This window comes from Rana temporaria, chromosome 13 (assembly GCF_905171775.1).
Source record: "Rana temporaria chromosome 13, aRanTem1.1, whole genome shotgun sequence".
Taxonomy (NCBI): Eukaryota; Metazoa; Chordata; class Amphibia; order Anura; family Ranidae; genus Rana; species Rana temporaria.
Genome location: NC_053501.1, coordinates 117,569,359 through 117,589,443, shown reverse-complemented (window position 1 = coordinate 117,589,443; position 20,085 = coordinate 117,569,359). Strand labels below are relative to the sequence as shown.

At 52.3% G+C, this 20,085-nt stretch overlaps 2 protein-coding genes across 2 annotated transcripts in view; one reads left to right on the top strand and one right to left on the bottom strand.

The window, feature by feature from the left end:
- The window catches only part of PFDN2 (prefoldin subunit 2), a 3,062-nt gene extending 708 nt beyond the window's left edge, over positions 1-2,354 (bottom strand). The window contains exons 1-3 of the mRNA XM_040333783.1: positions 2,250-2,354; positions 1,227-1,315; positions 914-1,037 (exon numbers count right to left, since the gene is read on the bottom strand). Of these exons, the coding sequence (XP_040189717.1) occupies positions 914-1,037; positions 1,227-1,315; positions 2,250-2,288 (252 nt within the window). The 5' untranslated portion in view covers positions 2,289-2,354. The remainder of the gene's footprint in view (positions 1-913; positions 1,038-1,226; positions 1,316-2,249) is intronic.
- NIT1 (nitrilase 1) lies at positions 2,328-10,700 on the top strand. The gene is made up of 6 exons (XM_040333782.1): positions 2,328-2,425; positions 2,677-2,919; positions 3,997-4,100; positions 4,509-4,642; positions 7,101-7,226; positions 8,258-10,700. Exons 1-6 carry the CDS (start codon positions 2,388-2,390, stop codon positions 8,555-8,557), a joined length of 945 nt encoding a protein of 314 aa, XP_040189716.1. The 5' UTR covers positions 2,328-2,387; the 3' UTR covers positions 8,558-10,700.
- The last annotated feature ends 9,385 nt before the right edge of the window (positions 10,701-20,085 follow it).

The following is a 20,085-nucleotide window of genomic DNA, read 5'->3' as shown; positions in this document are numbered from 1 at the left end:
TTCCCCTGGTAGAGGAGTGGAGCATGCTGGGAGTGGTAGTTCACCAGTAAAGTGGACCGGGGCACGCTGGGCGTTGTAGTCCCCTGGTATAGCGGAGCATGCTGGGAGTTGTAGTTCCCCAGTAAAGCGGACCGGGGCATGCTGGGAGTTGTAGTGTCCCTAGTATAGAGGAGCAGGGCATGCTGGGAGTTGTAGTGTCCCTAGTATAGAGGAGCAGGGCATACTGGGAGTTGTAGTGTCCCTAGTATAGAGGAGCAGGGCATGCTGGGAGTTGTAGTCTCCCTAGTATAAAGCAGAAGGGCTTTAAGGGGAGTTATATTTTCCCAGTAAAGAGCGCCAGGGCATGCTGGGAGTTGTAGTCCCCCTAGTGTAGAGGAGCAGGGCATGCTGGGAGTTGCAGTCCTCCAGGAAAGGGCTGCAGGGCATGCTGAGAGTTGTAGTCTCCCTTAGTTATAGTTGCCCCTGTATAGAGGAGGTGTGATGGGAGTTATATTTCCCCTAGTATAGAGAAGAGCATGCTGGGAGTTGTAGTCCCCCGGTAGAGAGGACCAGGGCATGCTGGGAGTTGTAGTCCCCCCTGGGAGGGGTAGTCTCTCTCAGTATACAGGGCATGGTTTATATCCGACAGAAGAAATCAGGCTTGCAGTGGGCGGGGCTGCTCCAGTGAGTGGGGGGAGGAGCTCAGCGTGGGCATCGCCTGTAATGTCACCAATAGCCCAATGAGTATTTTGGAGGCGGGGCAGAGGGGTGGAGCCTTGAGAGTGGCGTTTGTTACCTGCACAGGCTCTTGAAGTCTCCATCACTCATATGAATTTTACCTGCTAGACCGATTGTTTTCAGCTCTGTACAAATAGTGACAACCTGGATCGGCTCAAAGTGTACCCCTCCCCCCCATCCCCTCCCCCGGGCTCACCTGGTCCTTGTTGTTCTCCAATGCCGGCAGCACCTCCTTCACCGTCCGCTCCACCAGGACGCCCCCGACCATCCGGTAACACTTCCTGCCCTGGTCCACCTCCCGCAGGGTGTCAATCACCAAACTGTGAGAGAGAGAGAAAGATGGCGGATTAATGAGGCCCCGCCCCTCCGCAGACGGTACGGGGCCCGGATATGGGCGGTGCACACTCCGGGGCTGGGAGGTCAGGCATTGATTGGACGGCACTGAGAGCTATGGGGGGGGGGGATGGGAAATAAAGTGTTGGGACACATGAGCGGGGGATGGTACTCACGTGTGTTCGCTCAGCTCCATCTCCAGCTCCGCCGCTTTGGAGGCCAAACCCCTCTGCTCCTGCCGCATGCGATTGAACCCCGCCACCACCTACGGAGGAGAAGGAAAGATCAGCGGGCCGAAGGAGAACTCCTAATACAGTATAGAGGAGGGATGGTGGGGGTAGTAGTCCCCTCTCAGTATAGTGGTGGGAATGCTGGGGGTCGTAGTCTCCTCTAAGTATACAGGAGGGTATGCTGGGAGTTGTAGTCCCCCCCTCAGTATAAAGGAGGGTATGCTGGGAGTTGTAGTCCCCTCTCGGTATACAGGAGGGTATGCTGGGAGTTGTAGTCCCCCCTCATTATACAGGAGGGTATGCTGGGGGTAGTAGTCCCCTCTCAGTATACAGGAGGGTATGCTGGGGGGTAGTAGTCCCCCCTCATTATACAGGAGGGTATGCTGGGGGTAGTAGTCCCCTCTCAGTATACAGGAGGGTATGCTGGGGGTAGTAGTCCCCTCTAAGTATAAAGGAGGGTATGTTGGGAGTTGTAGTCCCCTCTCAATATACAGGAGGGTATGCTGGGAGTTGTAGTCCCCCCCTCAGTATAAAGGAGGGTATGCTGGGAGTTGTAGTCCCCTCTCAATATACAGGAGGGTATGCTGGGAGTTGTAGTCCCCCCCTCAGTATAAAGGAGGGTATGCTGGGGGTTGTAGTCCTATCTCAGTATAGAGGAGGGTGTGCTGGGAGTATTAGTCCCCCCTCAGTATAGTGGAGGGTATGCTGGGAGTTGTAGTCCTATCTCGGTATAATGGAGGGTGTGCTGGGAGTTGTAGTCCCATCTCGGTATAGTGGAGGATATGCTGGGAGTTGTAGTCCCCCCTCAGTATAGTGGAGGGAATGCTGGGAGTTGTAGTACCCCCTCAGTATAGTGGAGGGTATGCTGGGGGTTGTAGTCCCCCCTCAGTATAGTGGAGGGTATGCTGGGGTTTGTAGTGCCCCCCTCAGTATAGTGGAGGGTAATGCTGGGAGTTGTAGTCCTCTCACCTGCTCCGCAGCGATCTGCTTAGCCGCCGCACTCGCCATGTCTCCTCCGCTGTGTGAGCTCGCTGCCGGAAATCGTTGAAAGCGTCACTTCCTGCCGCCCCGCCTCCGGCCGCCATATTGACTGAGGGCAGAGAGCGGATGAGGGTCGGCTGGCGGCTGTGGGGGGCGCTGAGGAGGTGAGTCACTCTACCCAGAACTGGGAGGGTAACATGTCTGTCTGTCCCCAATGGGGGATTTCCTCTCACCTCCTGTGACACTCCAATCCCAAATCACCCCGCCTCCAACTTCACTCACCATTCTGTTGTCACGGTAACCTCCATAGAGCTCCCTGTAGGCGGAGTTCATTGGACCGTTACTCCTCCCCCTGCAGTCCTCCCAGGAGGAGCTCCGGGGGGAGAAATAACATTTATGATTGGTCACGTTTCAGAACAATGTCGGGGAGCTCCGCCCACAATCCGCTGATCGCCGTCTGTCAGGTGACTTCCACCGCCAACAAGGAGGAGAACCTCTCTGCCTGCTCCGCCCTCATCCGGGAGGCCTCCGCCCGCAACGCCGCCATGGTCTTCCTCCCCGAGGCCTTCGACTACATCGGGGGGAGCACCGAGGAGACGCTGAGCCTGGCCGAGAGCCTGGAGGGGGCGCTCATCCAACAATACTCCGCCCTGGCCAGGTGAGACACACAGCCCCACCCCCAACACATCCCCTCCCCCAACACAGCCCCTCCCCCAACACAACCCCTCCCCCAACACAGCCCCTCCCCAAACACAACCTCTCCGCAAAACTGCCCCTCCCTCAACACAGCTCCTCCTCCAAAATGACCCAGCCTCAAACGTCCCCAGCAGAGCCCCAGCCCATTTTCAGCACTGCTGCAGTGCTATCTAATCCCTTCCCCAGCACCCCCCTAGCACTGCCCTTCCCCAGCAGAGCCCCACTGGCCCCTCCCCTGCACTTCCTCAGCCCCTCCCCTGCACTGCCTCAGCACCCCTGGCAAAGCCCTTCCACAGCAGAGCCCTGGCCCCTCCCCTGCACCCCTAGCACAACCCTACCCCAGCAGAGCCCTGGTCCCTCCCCTGCCTCAGCCCCTCCCCTAGCACAGTCCTACCCCAGCAGAGCTCTGGCCGTCCCCTAGCATAGTCTTACCCCAGGAGAGCCCTGGCCCCTCCCCTGTACTGCCTCAGCCCCTCCCCTAGCACAGTTCTACCTTACTAGAGCCCTGGCCCCTCCCCTAGCACAATCTTACCCCAGCAAAGCCCTGGCCCCTCCCCCGAACTGCCTCAGCCCCTCCCCTAGCAGTCTTACCCCAGCAGAGTCCTGGCCCATCCCCTGTACTGCCTCAGCTCCTCCTCTAGCACAACCTTTCCCCAGCAGAGCCCTGGCCCCTCCCCTGCATTGCTTCAGACCCTCCCCTAGCACAGTCCTGGCCACTTCACAACACTGGCCCATTCCCTCCCCTCCCCAGCACACAACCAGACCTTCCTCAGCTCCTCCCTAGTGCCATCCCCTTCCCTCTCCAACACCATCCCAGCCACTCCCTAGCCCAGCATAGCCACACCTTTCTCAGCATTTACTCCCTCTCTAGCGCTACCCTAGCCCCTCCCATTATCCAACATCTCCCAGCCTCTTTCCAGGATACCCACCCCAGCTCCTCCTTAGTGCCGTCCTATCCCATCCCCAGCATTACCCCAGCCCCTCCCACTGGGCGGGATTTTTGTCCTGATGATCTTCTCTCTCTTTCTCTTGGTGTCAGGGAGTGCCGCCTCTGGCTGTCTCTGGGTGGATTCCATGAGAAGGGTCCCAACTGGGAGAAAGACCGCAGGATCTCCAACTCCCACCTCCTCCTGGATGACACAGGTACCCGTCACCGCCGTGTGTGTGTGAAAGTGAGCCGCTATTGGGCGGACACAGCCCATCATCATCACCAAGGACAGCCCCTCTTCCGGCTATCCCCCAGACAGGAAGTGAGGGGGACCTGTTCTGGGGGGATTTCCTCTCACTTCCTGTTGTGTCTCTGGCACAGGAAGCGTCTGTTACTATTGTAATTTCCCTTTAAATTAAAAGGCTGCCCTGCCCTGGCCCCTCCCCAGCCTATCCCTGGGCACGCCCCAGCACAGTGTTGGGCAGGGGTGGGCAGTTTTGCCTTTTACTTCAAGGAGGTGGGTCGCCTTTAACCGCAGAGAATGAAATACTGAAATATTGGCTCCCTGAGCACCTACGTTTTATTTATTTTCCGGTGACCCCCCCATGTGTGTCTCTTCGCAGGACGCATTCGGTCCGTCTACCGCAAGGCTCACCTGTTCGATGTGGAGCTACAGAGCGGGGTGTCACTGAAGGAGAGCAGTTTCACCCTCCCGGGGATGGAGCTGGCGCCCCCTGTCTGCACTCCGGTGGGAAAGGTGAAGTTGCTTGTCTAGAGCTGCTATTGTAGTAATGATATACAATTATTTATAAAAGTAGCCACTCCCCAACCCAGCCCAAGCCCCTCCCACCTACAGTCCTAGGCACTGTCCTAATCTGTCCCCAGCATAGCCGAGGCCCATCTCCAGCCCAGTCCTAACCCCTCCCCAGAACAGTCCTCACCCCTCCTCAGAACAGCCCCGACCCCTCCCCAGAACAGTCCTGAGCCCTCCTCAGAACAGTCCAGACCCCTCCTCAGAACAGCCCTGACCCCTCCCCAGAACAGCCCGACCCCTCCCCAGAACAGTCCTGACCCCTTCTCAGAACAGTCCTGACCCCTCCTCAGAACAGTCCTCACCCCTCCCCAGAACAGCCCTGACCCCTCCCCAGAACAGCCCTGACCCCTCCCCAGAACAGCCCTGACCCCTCCCCAGAACAGTCCTCACCCCTCCTCAGAACAGTCCTAACCACGCCCCAGAACAGCCCTGACCCCTCCCCAGACCAGCCCTGACCCCTCCCCAGACCAGCCCTGACCCCTCCCCAGAACAGCCCTGACCCCTCCCCAGAACAGCCCTGACCCCTCCTCAGAACAGTCCTAACCACTCCCCAGAAAAGTCCTCCCCAAGCACTAGTGAAGCCCTTCTTCAGCCCTGGCCACTCCCCAGCACAGTCCTAGGTCTTCATCAGCACAGCCCTGATCACATCCCAACATTGTCCTGACCCCTCCCCAGCACAGCCCTGACCCCTCCCCAGGACAGACTTGACTACTTCCTAGCACAGCCCTGATCACTCTCCAGCACAGTCCTGACCACTTCCTAGCACAGTCGTGGCCCCTCCACGGCACAGTCGTGACCCCTCCCAGGGACAGCCCTGACCCCTCCCCAGCACAGCCCTGACCCCTCCCCGGGCACTAGTAAAGCCCTTCTTCAGTGCTGGCCACTCCCCAGCACAGTCTTAGGTCTTCCTCAGCACAGTCCTGATCACTTCCCAACAATATCCTGACCCCTCCCCAGCACAGCCCTGACTCTTCCACAGCACAAACCTTACCCCTCCTCAGCACAGACATGACTCCTTCCCACAGCACAGACCAGACTCATTTCCAGCACAGACTTGACCCCTCCTCAGGAAAGCCCTGACCCTCTCCCCAGCACAGCCCTGACCCCTCCCCAGCACAGCCCTGACCCCTCCCGAACACAGCCCTGACTTCTCCTCAGCACAGCCCTGACCTCTCCCCAGCACAGCCCTGACCCCTCCCGAACACAGCCCTGACTTCTCCTCAGCACAGCCCTGACCTCTCCCCAGCACAGCCCTGACCCCTCCCCAGCACAGCCCTGACCCCTCCCCAGCACAGCCCTGACCCCTCCCCAGCACAGCCCTGACCCCTCCCGAACACAGCCCTGACTTCTCCTCAGCACAGCCCTGACTTCTCCTCAGCACAGCCCTGACTTCTCCTCAGCACAGCCCTGACCCCTCCCCAGCACAGCCCTGACCCCTCCTCAGCACAGCCCTGACCCCTCCTCAGCACAGCCCTGACTTCTCCTCAGCACAGCCCTGACTTCTCCTCAGCACAGCCCTGACTTCTCCTCAGCACAGCCCTGACCCCTCCCCAGCACAGCCCTGGCCCTTCCCCAGCACAGCCCTGACCCCTCCCCAGCACAACACTGGCCCTTCCCCAGCACAGCCCTGACTTCTCCTCAGCACATCCCTGACTTCTCCTCAGCACAGCCCTGACCCCTCCCCAGCACAGCCCTGACTTCTCTTCAGCACAGCCCTGACTTCTCTTCAGCACAGCCCTGACTTCTCTTCAGCACAGCCCTGACTTCTCCTCAGCACAGCCCTGACTTCTCCTCAGCACAGCCCTGCCCCCTCCCCAGCACAGCCCTGGCCCCTCCCCAGCACAGCCCTGACCCCTCCCCAGCACAGCCCTGACCCCTCCCCAGCACAGCCCTAATTTCCCCTCAGCACAGCCCTGGCCCTTCCCCACCACAGCCCTGACCCCTCCCCACCACAGCCCTGACCCCTCCCCACCACAGCCCTGGCCCCTCCCCAGCACAACCCTGACCCCTCCCCAGCACAGCCCTGACTTTTCCCCAGCACAGTCCTGGCCCCTCCCCAGCACAACCCTGACTTCTCCTCAGCACAGCCCTGACCCATTCTGAGCACTGCTCCGGTCTCTCCCCAGCTCTGCCCCTGTTTCATATAGGAGAGTTCCCTTCAGTTCCTGTCCTGGAGACACAACAGGAAGTGAACGGAAATCCCCTCTCAGTTGTCGCTGGAATTTTTCTCTGTATTTTGGTGACAACTGTGACATTTTGGATTTCCCATCACTTCCTGTTCCAGTGACAACAATCACCAGGACCAATAGAGAGGATGAATCTCCGCACTCCATCCAAACCTGAACACAGAGGTCGTCTTTAGCTCCACTTTTTTATTATTATTTTCTTTACTCTGCGGCAGGTCGGCCTCGCCGTCTGCTACGACCTTCGCTTTCCGGAGATGTCGCTGGCGCTGTCCCGGGAAGGAGCGGAAATCCTCACCTACCCCTCTGCCTTCACCGTCACCACAGGGCTGGCGCACTGGGAGGTAGGTTTGTATGAGAGGTGGGGGGATGGGACAGCAAGCAATAGGAGGGAGGCAGGAGATTGGCCATTCACGTGCTGCACGTAAGACCTGCAAGATGAGGGGAGCCAATCAGGACGTCAGACAGATGAATAGTGTCCCATCATTGGTGTCAGTGGGAGGAACAGTGTCCCATCATTGGTATCAGTGGAAGGAATAGTGTCCCATCATTGGTGTCAGTGGGGAGGAATAGTGTCCCATCATTGGTGTCAGCGGGAGGAATAGTGTCCCCATCATTGGAGTCAGTGGGAGGAATAGTGCCCCATCATTGGTGTCAGTGGGAGGAATAGTGTCCCATCATTGGTGTCGGTGGGAGGAATAGTGTCCCATCATTGGTGTCAGTGTGAGGAATAGTGTCCCATCATTGGTGTCAGTGTGAGGAATAGTGTCCCATCATTGGTATCAGTGGGAGGAATAGTGTCCCATCATTGGTGTCAGTGGGGGAGAATAGTGTCCCATCATTGGTGTCAGTGGGAGGAATAGTGTCCCATCATTGGTGTCAGTGGGAGGAATAGTGTCCCATCATTGGTATCAGTGGGAGGAATAGTGTCCCATCATTGGTATCAGTGGGGGGAATAGTGTCCCATCATTGGTGTCAGTGGGAGGAATAGTGTCCCATCATTGGTGTCAGTGGGAGGAATAGTGTCCCATCATTGGTGTCAGTGGGAGGAATAGTGTCCCATCATTGGTGTCAGTGGGAGGAATAGTGTCCCATCATTGGTGTCAGTGGGGGGAATAGTGTCCCATCATTGGTGTCAGTGGGAGGAATAGTGTCCCATCATTGGTGTCAGTGGGAGGAATAGTGTCCCATCATTGGTGTCAGTGGGGGGAATAGTGTCCCATCATTGGTGTCAGTGGGAGGAATAGTGTCCCATCATTGGTGTCAGTGGGGGGAATAGTGTCCCATCATTGGTGTCAGTGGGAGGAATAGTGTCCCATCATTGGTGTCAGTGGGATGAATAGTGTTGACCCCTATTCCCCTTTCCCCCCCACAGGTGCTGCTGAGGGCCCGAGCCATAGAGAACCAGTGTTACGTGGTGGCGGCGGCACAGACCGGCAGCCACAACCCGCGCAGGGCTTCTTACGGCCACGCCATGGTGGTGGACCCATGGGGCGCGGTTGTGGCGCAGTGCAGGGACGGACCCGGTGTGTGCTACGCAGAGATCGACCTGCCTTACCTCCACCGCGTGCGGCGAGAGATGCCGGTGCAGGGTCACCGCAGGGCCGACCTGTACGGCGCCGCCGGCAAGAAGAGTCCAGAACTGAGGGAGGCGGCGGGATCGGAGATCGGCTGATTGTGCCTCGGAACACGGAACGATAATCCATAATCAAGCTGCTGAGAAGGACGGACTAATCAATCACCAGGATGTATAAAGAGCACCTGTAATAATAAACACAAGAGGAGGATGGGTGGGGGGAGGGGGTTGGACTTAGATGATGACCTCATGTCTTTGGGCAGGGCCCCCGATGTTACCAGCTAGTCACCAATGGGGTACTCCAGGGCCAATGAGGGTGTCTCCTTACACCCTTTTTTGCATTTTTGAACTGGTTGTCCAACCTGGGTGCCCAAAGACTGTTCTAACCTTGCCGGGTTTTTACCACCTTTTTTGGGGGGGGTCACCACAACAGGAAGTGAAGGGAAATCTGCCCAATGGGGACACCAACCTCAGTTAAAAGTTTTACATTTTGTACCCATATTATCACAGCATTGTTTAAGAGGTTAGGTTGTCACTGTGATGTCACAAGTTCCCACAACCCGACCTTTTCCTGACATCATCAGGCCTTATATGGGCACCAGGAAAAGTATGGCAATAAGACAATCCTGCTCTACACAGTGGGTGGGGTTTGAGCAGAAGGGGCGGGGTTAATTGGTATGGGAGGCGGGGCTCAATGTTTCCCTTCCAAAACACTTCCCTGCCCTAATCTCCTAACTGCTATTGTTTACACCAAGGGCGGGGCTTAATTGGTATGGGAGGCGTGGCCCTTCCAAATGACTTCCCTGACCTAATCTCCTAACTGGCATTGTCTACACCAAGGGCGTGGCTTAATTGGTATGGGAGGCGTGGCCCTTCCAAATCACTTCCCTGACCTAATCTCCTAACTGCTATTGTTTACACCAAGGGCGGGGCTTAATTGGTATGGGAGGCGTGGCCCTTCCAAATCACTTCCCTGACCTAATCTCCTAACTGGCATTGTATACACCAAGGGCGGGGCTTAATTAGTATGGGAGGCGTGGCCCTTTCAAATCACTTCCCTGACCTAATCTCCTAACTGCCATTGTATACACCAAGGGCGGGGCTTAATTGGTATGGGAGGCGTGGCCCTTCCAAATCACTTCCCTGACCTAATCTCCTAACTGCCATTGTATACACTAAGGGCAGGGCTTAATTGGTATGGGAGGCGTGGCCCTTCAAAATCACTTCCCTGACCTAATCTCCTAACTGCCATTGTATACACCAAGGGCGGGGCTTAATTAGTATGGGAGGCGTGGCCCTTCCAAATCACTTCCCTGACCTAATCTCCTAACTGCCATTGTATACACCAAGGGCGGGGCTTAATTGGTATGGGAGGCGTGGCCCTTCCAAATCACTTCCCTGACCTAATCTCCTAACTGCCATTGTATACACCAAGGGCGTGGCTTAATTGGTATGGGAGGCGTGGCCCTTCCAAATCACTTCCCTGACCTAATCTCCTAACTGCCATTGTATACACTAAGGGCAGGGCTTAATTGGTATGGGAGGCGTGGCCCTTCCAAATCACTTCCCTGACCTAATCTCCTAACTGCCATTGTATACACTAAGGGCAGGGCTTAATTGGTATGGGAGGCGTGGCCCTTCCAAATCACTTCCCTGACCTAATCTCCTAACTGCCATTGTATACACCAAGGGCGGGGCTTAATTAGTATGGGAGGCGTGGCCCTTCCAAATCACTTCCCTGACCTAATCTCCTAACTGCCATTGTATACACCAAGGGCGGGGCTTAATTGGTATGGGAGGCGTGGCCCTTCCAAATCACTTCCCTGACCTAATCTCCTAACTGCCATTGTATACACCAAGGGCGTGGCTTAATTGGTATGGGAGGCGTGGCCCTTCCAAATCACTTCCCTGACCTAATCTCCTAACTGCCATTGTATACACTAAGGGCAGGGCTTAATTGGTATGGGAGGCGTGGCCCTTCCAAATCACTTCCCTGACCTAATCTCCTAACTGCCATTGTATACACCAGAAGCGGGGCCCTTTCAAAACAATTCCCTGACCTAGTCTAACTGGCATTATATACACCAAGGGCGGGGCTTAATTGGTATAGGAGGCGTGGCACTTCCTTGACCTAATCTCCTAGCTGGCAGGGGCGGGGCTTAATATCACCCGTCCACAAGATTGCAAATAATTTCACGTGGTGCCATTTTCTGTGAAATCAAAATAAATTATTATAATTCAACTGTGGCGAGCCAAAGTCATTTCAGGAACGTCCTGCCTGTGCGGTGTGGCAGGAGGGGTTTGTAAATTATAATGGCTGCTGAGCAGAACTGGAGATCTTATTGTTGGGTTACAACAGAATAAATGCATAGTTGCCTACTTGCCTGCTCATGTCAAAGCTGCCCCTTGATGACGGGTGATCGGAGGGGTAATAAGGGAGGTGGAGGAAGCACAGACTGGATGAAGATGCAGGGAGATCCTTGCACTGCAGCTCCTCCAGTACAGCTTCCCCTCCAGCAAGGAGAACCGTGATCATCATCAGCACAGTAGTGATCAACTTTAGACTAGCAGTCGGAGGCAGGAATGGCCTAGTTTACTGGTCTCCCAACTGTGGCCCTTTGCTTGCCTTTGTCTGGCCCTTGGGACACTATTCCTCCCACTGACACCAATGATGGGACACTATTCCTCCCACTGACACCAATGATGGGACACTATTCCTCCCACTGACACCAATGATGGGACACAATTCCTCCCACCGATACCAATGATGGGACACTATTCCTCCCACTGACACCAATGATGGGACACTATTCCTCCCACTGACACCAATGATGGGACACTATTCCTCCCACTGACACCAATGATGGGACACTATTCCTCCCACTGACACCAATGATGGGACACTATTCCTCCCACTGACACCAATGATGGGACACTATTCCCCCCACTGACACCAATGATGGGACACTATTCCTTCCACTGACACCAATGATGGGACACTATGCCTCCCACTGACACCAATGATGGGACACTATTCCTCCCACTGACACCAATGATGGGACACTATTCCTCCCACTGACACCAATGACGGGACACTATTCCTCCCACTGACACCAATGATGGGACACTTCCTCCCACTAACACCAATGATGGGACACTATTCCCCCCACTGACACCAATGATGGGACACTATTCCTCCCACTGACACCAATGATGGGACACTATTCCTCCCACTGACACCAATGATGGGACACAATTCCTCCCACCGATACCAATGATGGGACACTATTCCTCCCACTGACACCAATGATGGGACACTATTCCTCCCACTGACACCAATGATGGGACACTATTCCTCCCACCGACACCAATGATGGGACACTATTCCTCCCACTGACACCAATGATGGGACACTATTCCCCCCACTGACACCAATGATGGGACACTATTCCTTCCACTGACACCAATGATGGGACACTATGCCTCCCACTGACACCAATGATGGGACACTATTCCTCCCACTGACACCAATGATGGGACACTATTCCTCCCACTGACACCAATGACGGGACACTATTCCTCCCACTGACACCAATGATGGGACACTTCCTCCCACTAACACCAATGATGGGACACTATTCCCCCCACTGACACCAATGATGGGACACTATTCCTCCCACTGACACCAATGATGGGACACTATTCCTCCCACTGACACCAATGATGGGACACAATTCCTCCCACCGATACCAATGATGGGACACTATTCCTCCCACTGACACCAATGATGGGACACTATTCCTCCCACTGACACCAATGATGGGACACTATTCCTCCCACTGACACCAATGATGGGATACAATTCCTCCCACCGATACCAATGATGGGACACTATTCCTCCCACTGATACCAATGATGGGGCACTATTCCTCCCACTGACACCAATGATGCGACACTATTCCTCCCACCGATACCAATGATGGGACACTATTCCTCCCACTGACACCAATGATGGGACACTATTCCTCCCACTGACACCAATGATGGGACACTATTCCTCCCACTGACACCAATCATGGGACACTATTCCTCCCACTGACACCAATGATGGGACACTATTCCTTCCACTGACACCAATGATGGGACACTATTCCTCCCACTGACACCAATGACGGGACACTATTCCTCCCACTGACACCAATGACGGGACACTATTCCTCTCACTGACACCAATGATGGGGCACTATTCCCCCCACTGATACTAATGATGAGACACTATTCCTCCCACTGACACCAATGATGGGACACTATTCCTCCCACTGACACCAATGATGGGACACTATTCCTCCCACTGACACCAATGATGGGACACTATTCCTCCCACTGACACCAATGATGGGACACTATGCCTCCCACTGACACCAATGATGGGACACTATGCCTCCCACTGACACCAATGATGGGACACTATTCCTCCCACTGACACCAATGACGGGACACTATGCCTCCCACTGACACCAATGATGGGACACTATTCCTCCCACTGACACCAATGACGGGACACTATTCCTCCCACTGACACCAATGACGGGACACTATTCCTCCCACTGACACCAATGATGGGACACTTCCTCCCACTAACACCAATGATGGGACACTATTCCCCCCACTGACACCAATGATGGGACACAATTCCTCCCACTAACACCAATGATGGGACACTATTCCTCCCACTGACACCAATGACGGGACACTATTCCTCCCACTGACACCAATGATGGGTCACTATTCCCCCCACTGACACCAATGATGGGACACTTCCTCCCACTAACACCAATGATGGGACACTATTCCTTCCACTGATACCAATGATGGGACACTATTCCTCCCACTGACACCAATGACGGGACACTATTCCTCCCACTGACACCAATGACGGGACACTATTCCTCTCACTGACACCAATGATGGGGCACTATTCCCCCCACTGATACCAATGATGGGACACTATTCCTCCCACTAACACCAATGATGGGACACTATTCCCCCCACTGACACCAATGATGGGACACTATTCCTCCCACTGACACCAATGATGGGACACTATTCCTCCCACTGACACCAATGATGGGACACTATTCCTCCCACTGACACCAATGATGGGTCACTATTCCCCCCACTGACACCAATGATGGGACACTTCCTCCCACTAACACCAATGATGGGACACTATTCCTTCCACTGACACCAATGATGGGACACAATTCCTCCCACTGACACCAACAATGTGGCACTATCCCTCCACAAGCAAGTATCCTTTAATTGATAGAGAACAGTACATAAAATTCCAACGCATTTCAGCTGCTGGGCCTTAGTCATGAGCTTAGTGGCCGAAATGCGTTAGAGAACAGTGCATAAAATCCACACAAAAGGCTAACGCATTTCGGCCACTAAGCTCATGACTAAGGCCTAGCAACCGAAATGCGTTGGATTTATATGTACTGTTCCCTATCAATGAAGGACACTTTATTAAAATAGTGGATATCTATTTCTTTATTGATATATAGTGAGGGGGGGGGGGGGAGTATTTGATTGGCTGCCGATTATAGACTGATCGTTTGTCAGTGGGCAAACGTACATCATTTTATTGGTCGGTGAGAGAACAACAACAAAAATATCCCGAAAAACGCGTTTAAAAAAAAAAGTTATAAATGGATTTCCATTTTAACCACTTAAGGACCGCCTCATGTAAATATACGTCAGCAGAATGGCACGGATAGGCACATCAACGTACCTGTACGTCCTCTGCTTGACGTGGGTCGGGGGTCCGATCGGGACCCCCCCCCGCTACATGCGGCGGTCGGATTCCTGCGGGGAGCGATCCGGGACGATGGCGAGGCTATTCGTTTATAGCCGCTCCGTCGCGATCGCTCCCCGGAGCTGAAGAACGGGGAGAGCCGTATGTAAACACGGCTTCCCCGTGCTTCACTGTGGCGGCGCATCGATCGAGTGATCCCTTTTATAGGGAGACTCGATCGATGACGTCACACCTACAGCCACACCCCCCTACAGTTGTAAACACACACCAGGTGAACCCTAACTCCTACAGCGCCCCCTGTGGTTAACTCCCAAACTGCAACTGTCATTTTCACAATAAACAATGCAATTTAAATGCATTTTTTGCTGTGAAAATGACAATGATCCCAAAAATGTGTCAAAATTGTCCGAAGTGTCCGCCATAATGTCGCAGTCACGAAAAAAATCGCTGATCGCCGCCATTAGTAGTAAAAAAAAAAAAAATGCAATAAAAATATCCCCTATTTTGTAAACGCTATAAATTTTGCGCAAACCAACCGATAAACGCTTATTGCAATTTTTTTTACCAAAAATAGGTAGAAGAATACGTATCGGCCTAAACTGATGGAAAAAAATTTTATTTGTTTTTTGGGGATATTTATTATAGCAAAAAGTAAACAATATAGCATTTTTTTCAAAATTGTCGCTCTATTTTTGTTTATAGCGCAAAAAATAAAAACCGCAGGGGTGATCAAATACCACCAAAAGAAAGCTCTATTTGTGGGGAAAAAAGGACGCCAATTTTGTTTAGGAGCCACGTCGCACGACCGCGCAATTGTCTGTTAAAGCAACACAGTCCCGAACTGTAAAAACCCCTTGGGTCTTTAGGCAGCATATTGGTCCGGGGCTTAAATGGTTAATGAGTGAAATAAGTATTTGATCCCCTATCAGTCAGCAAGATTTCTGGCTCCCAGGTGTCTTCTATGCAGGTAACGAGCTGAGATTAGGAGCACTCTCTCTCTCTCTCTCTTTTAAAGGGAGTGCTCCTAATCTCAGCTTGTTACCTATATAAAAGACACCTGTTCACAGAAGCAATCAGATTCCAATCTCTCCACCATGGCCAAGACCGAAGATCTGTCCAAGGACGTCGGGGAGAAGATTGTAGACCTACAAGGCTGAAATGGGCTACAAGACCATCGCCAAGCAGCTTGATGAGAGGGTGACAACGGTTGGTGCGATTATTCGCAAATGGAAGAAACACAAAATAACAGTCAATCTCTCTCGGTTTTAGGTTTGCCACCGAATTCCTTTAAACCTGAACACTTACACAGAAATACACGGGTTCTGAGGCCGATTTAATGCAGATAAGGCACCGAGTGAGTTTAATCAGCACCTTAATCAGCCTCAGAACCTGTGTACTTCATATCTACATTCTCACCCCCACTTGAATTCTTTGGTCCTCGAAGAGGTGGGGATATCGAAACTAACCAAACATTAATGAAGAAAAAGTGGTGTTCAGGTCTAAAGGGATGAGGCAAGGGACCAAGTGAGTTTAACCACCACCTTAATCAGCCTCAGAACCTGTATACTTCATATCTACATTCTCCCCCCACTTGAATTCTTTGGTCCCCAAAGATGTGGGGATATTGAACTAACCAAACATTAAATGAAGAAAAAGAGGTGTTCAGGTCTAAAGGGGTGAGGTGGCAACCCTACTCAGGTCTGGGGATCCACACAAGATCTCACCTCGTGGGGTTTCAATGATCATGAGAATGGTGAGGAATCGGCCCAGAACCACACGGGAGAATATTGTCAATGATCTCAGCTGGGACCATAGTCACCAAGAAAACATTTGGTAACACACTACGCTGAGAACGACTGAAATCCTGCAGTGCCGGAAAGGTCCTCCTGCTCAGGAAATCACATGTACAGCCCGTCTGATAATGAACATCTGAATGATTCAGAGGAGAACTGGGGGAAAGTGTTGTGGTCAGAGGAGACCAAAATCGAGCTCGACATCAACTCAACTCGCCGTGTTTGGAGGAGGAGTGCTGCCTATGAACACAAGAACACCATCACCCACCGTCTTACATGGAGGTGGAAACATTGTGCTTTGGGGGTGTTATTCTGCTAAGGGGACAGGACAACTTCACTGCATCAAAAGGGAAGATGGACCATCACATTTTGGGCGAGAACCTCCCTCCCGTAGCCAGGGCATTGAAGATGGGTCGTGGATGGGTATTCCAGCATAACAATGACCCAAAACACACGGCCAAAGCAAGAAAGGAGTGGCTCAAGCTGAAGAAGCACATTAAGGTCCTGGGAGTTGCCTAGCCAGTCTCCAGACCTTAATCCCATAGAAAAATATGTGGAGGGAGCTGAAGGTTTGAGTTACCAAACGTCAACCTTAAATTACTTGGAGAGGATCTGCTCAGCGGAGTGGGACAAAATCCCTCCTGAGATGTGTGAAAACCTGGAGGCCAACTCCAAGAAAGGTCTGACCTCTGATCGCCAACAAGGGTTTCTCCACCAACTACCAAGTCACGTTTTGTGAAGGGTTCAAATACTTATTTTACCCATTAAAATGCAAATCAATTTATAACTTTTTCGAGATGCGTTTTTCTGGATATTTTTGTTGTCATTCTGTCTCTCACTGTTATAATAAACCGACCATTAAAATTATGATCGATTCTTTGTCAGTGGGGCAAACGCACAAAATCAGCAGCCGATCAAATACTTTTTTCCCCCCTCACTGTAGTGGATATAAAGCTTGTGGTCTGTACGGAGTTGCCGGCTTTTCTGTAGGATCAACACGGCGAGACTACTTGCCGGAAATGTAATGCTAACCCTTCCACACCATCCAAAACTAGAAAAAGAAAAAGCCTTGTCGTCCATTGAAGGGACACAATAAGTACTGTTGTGCTATACTGCCATCTACAGGAGGCTTTGACACTGGCAAACATAATGATGGTGGACGAGCCCCAGCATAACTCCACCTCTACCCAGCATGCCCACATTTTTGCTTGTGTCCTAGGAGGGTGAATAACGGTCCACCATCATGTTTTTTTGAACATTCTGTCATCATGGTGCAAGTGAGTCCATCTCCTGGTCAAAATTATTATTTAGGGACCATGGCCCAGGTTTTGTTGGCCCAGGAATCTGGGGGAAGTCCTTCATTCTGATCTTCGCGATTGACACCGGCCTGTTGGGCTGGGAAAAAGTCCTGGGCACCCATCCAGCAGTGAAGGGGACTTGGCCATCATTCCGATCAACCTTCTGAACATCCTGCTAGGGTCTTCCCATCTGGATTCAGTAGTACCACGGCACTTGAGGAAAGATAGAACTGGACCTGTAAAGTTATCTTACTGGTATTGGTAATTTAAGGTATTGATGTTGGTGTGAATGATTGGGTTCCTCACCAGGTGGCTTTTACCCTCCCCATCCCCGAGAGCAGTAGTCTCCAAACTGCGGCCCTTTGCTTTCATCCGGCCCTTGGGGCACAATTTCAATCACTGACACCAACAAAGACGCACAATTCCTGCCAGCGACACCAACAATGGGGGTACAATACCAACACCACCAATGGGGCACAGTTTCCCCCCACTGACACCAACGATGGTGCCCAATGACAGGGCAAGATTCCTACCAAGGACACCAACAATGGAGCCCAATGACGGGGCAAGATTCCTAACACCACCACCAACAATGGAGCCCAATGACGGGGCAAGATTCCTAACACCACCACCAACAATGGAGCCCAATGATGGGGCAAGATTCCTACCAATGACACCAACAATGGAGCCCAATGATGGGGCAAGATTCCTACCAACAACACCAACAATGGAGCCCAATGACGGGGCAAGATTCCTACCAACGACACCAACAATGGAGCCCAATGACGGGGGAAGATTCCTACCAATGACACCAACAATGGAGCTCAATGACACCAACAATGGAGCCCAATAACGGGGCAAGATTCCTACCAACGACACCAACAATGGAGCCCAATGACGGGGCAAAATTCCTACCAACAATGGAGCCCAATGATGGAGCAGGATTCCTACCAATGACACCAACAATAGAGCCCAATGACGGGGCAAGATTCCTACCAACAATGGAGCCCAATGACGGGGCAAGATTCCTACCAAGGACACCAACAATGGAGCCCAATGATGGGGCAAGATTCCTACCATTGACACCAACAATGAGCACAATTTCTCTCACTGACACCAAAGAGGCGGCATTGTTTATTCCATCTGATGCTGGGACATTTTCTACTCCTGCTGGCCACAGTCCACCCCCCCCTAAGGTGTGAAGGACAGTAAACTGGCCCTTTGTTTAGATAGTTTGGAGACCCTTGACCCAGAGGATTTCCACAGTCTCTTTTGGATTGTAGTCTAATGTAATGAGAATTGAAATTGAAGCGCCACACCACTGCTAAGAGGTCCGGATGCAACTTTATTCCATTAAAAGTCAGGTACAATCCCACAAAAGTGGCAGTGGTGTACATCAATCAAGGGGGAAACTGACTTTTTTTGTGGCAATCAGGGGCAGAGCTTCATGTTCCAGCCTTGTCCATATCCCAGGAACAGACTACTGGTTGACAGACGTCCTCAGCTGACAAACTTTGAACCTGGGGTTAGGGACCCCTGCAACCCAAGGTGTTTCAGGACCTCCACCATAGGTGTGTGGAGGGGGGGGACACACAGATGTGGATCTCCTGTCCTCCAGGTTCAACAACAAACTGGACATGTTTATCTCCAGGTTCAGAGATCCTCTAGCAGAAGCAGTGGATGCTCCGGTGACTCATTGGATTGGTACACAATGATCGAGATCTTTCCTCATTTAAAACGTCTTTCTTATCTACTTCACAAGATTGACAGATGTGGCACTCCGACCCAATATGACTCCAAGCCGACTGTGTGGGCTCTAAATTAAAGATCATCCAAATCTTCTGTCTCAAGGACCAACGACTTTAATGGTATGGATATTGAAGTCCAGGTTCTGAATGACGGCTATCTCAGATTTGGTGATTCCAACCATGCTAAAAGTTGGAAGTCAACTTCCCGCAAGTTCTATCACTGGATGTAAAATACATACTTCACTTGATTTGAGTAACTAGGATTCCATACTAGGGCTTTCTCAGGGACAAATCCTCTCCTTCATAGAGCTGGGTTTGGATCAGTGCTTGAATGTCAGCACCTCCCGTATAACTTCCCCTGTGACTCCATGAGTACTGACTGGTTCTCTCTGTGCTTCAGAACCCACCATCCAGACCTATAGGAGATATTCTACCCTCAAGGTGGTGTTCCCCATAGCCATTACCTCTGAAAGGTGGGTACTAGAGGCTTTATCTGGCAAGGAACCGATTCTGGTTTTGCTTTGGAACAAGGTAGCGCTGAAGCCCAGAGGACTTGCATCTTACCTAAAGGTGGCTTCTGCTTTTCACCTCAATGTAGACATCATAGGGTTTGGACTTTAAGAGTCTCTCAGTCGCTTCTTGCAGAAAGTGAGATTCCTTTTTTTGTCATCTCAGATGGATCCAAAAATTCTGAAGAAGCTTCTCAATCCACCCTCTCTAGGTGGCTCAGACAGATCATCATCCAAGCTATTGGTGTCAAGGATCGAGTCCAACCCTTTCATACCAAGGGACACTCTACTACACCCTTTCTGAACCTTTTTACACCAGAAGAACCCTTGAAATAATTTTCACGTTTGAAGCACTTTGCATTGGGGGTCAGTAGAAAGAATGCCTCCCCCTTACATTTGTGGTTGGAAGACCGCTTTAAAAACCATTGGTGTCATGCTACTATGCAGATGGTGATGGACCT

Coding starts and splice junctions, on each gene's coding strand:
- NIT1 (XM_040333782.1), top strand. CDS start 2,388: ATGAGGGTCGGCTGGCGGCTGTGGGGGGCGCTGAGGAG. Junction 2,920..3,996: donor CAATACTCCGCCCTGGCCAG/GTGAGACACACA, acceptor TCTTGGTGTCAG/GGAGTGCCGCCTCTGGCTGT. Junction 7,227..8,257: donor CAGGGCTGGCGCACTGGGAG/GTAGGTTTGTAT, acceptor TCCCCCCCACAG/GTGCTGCTGAGGGCCCGAGC.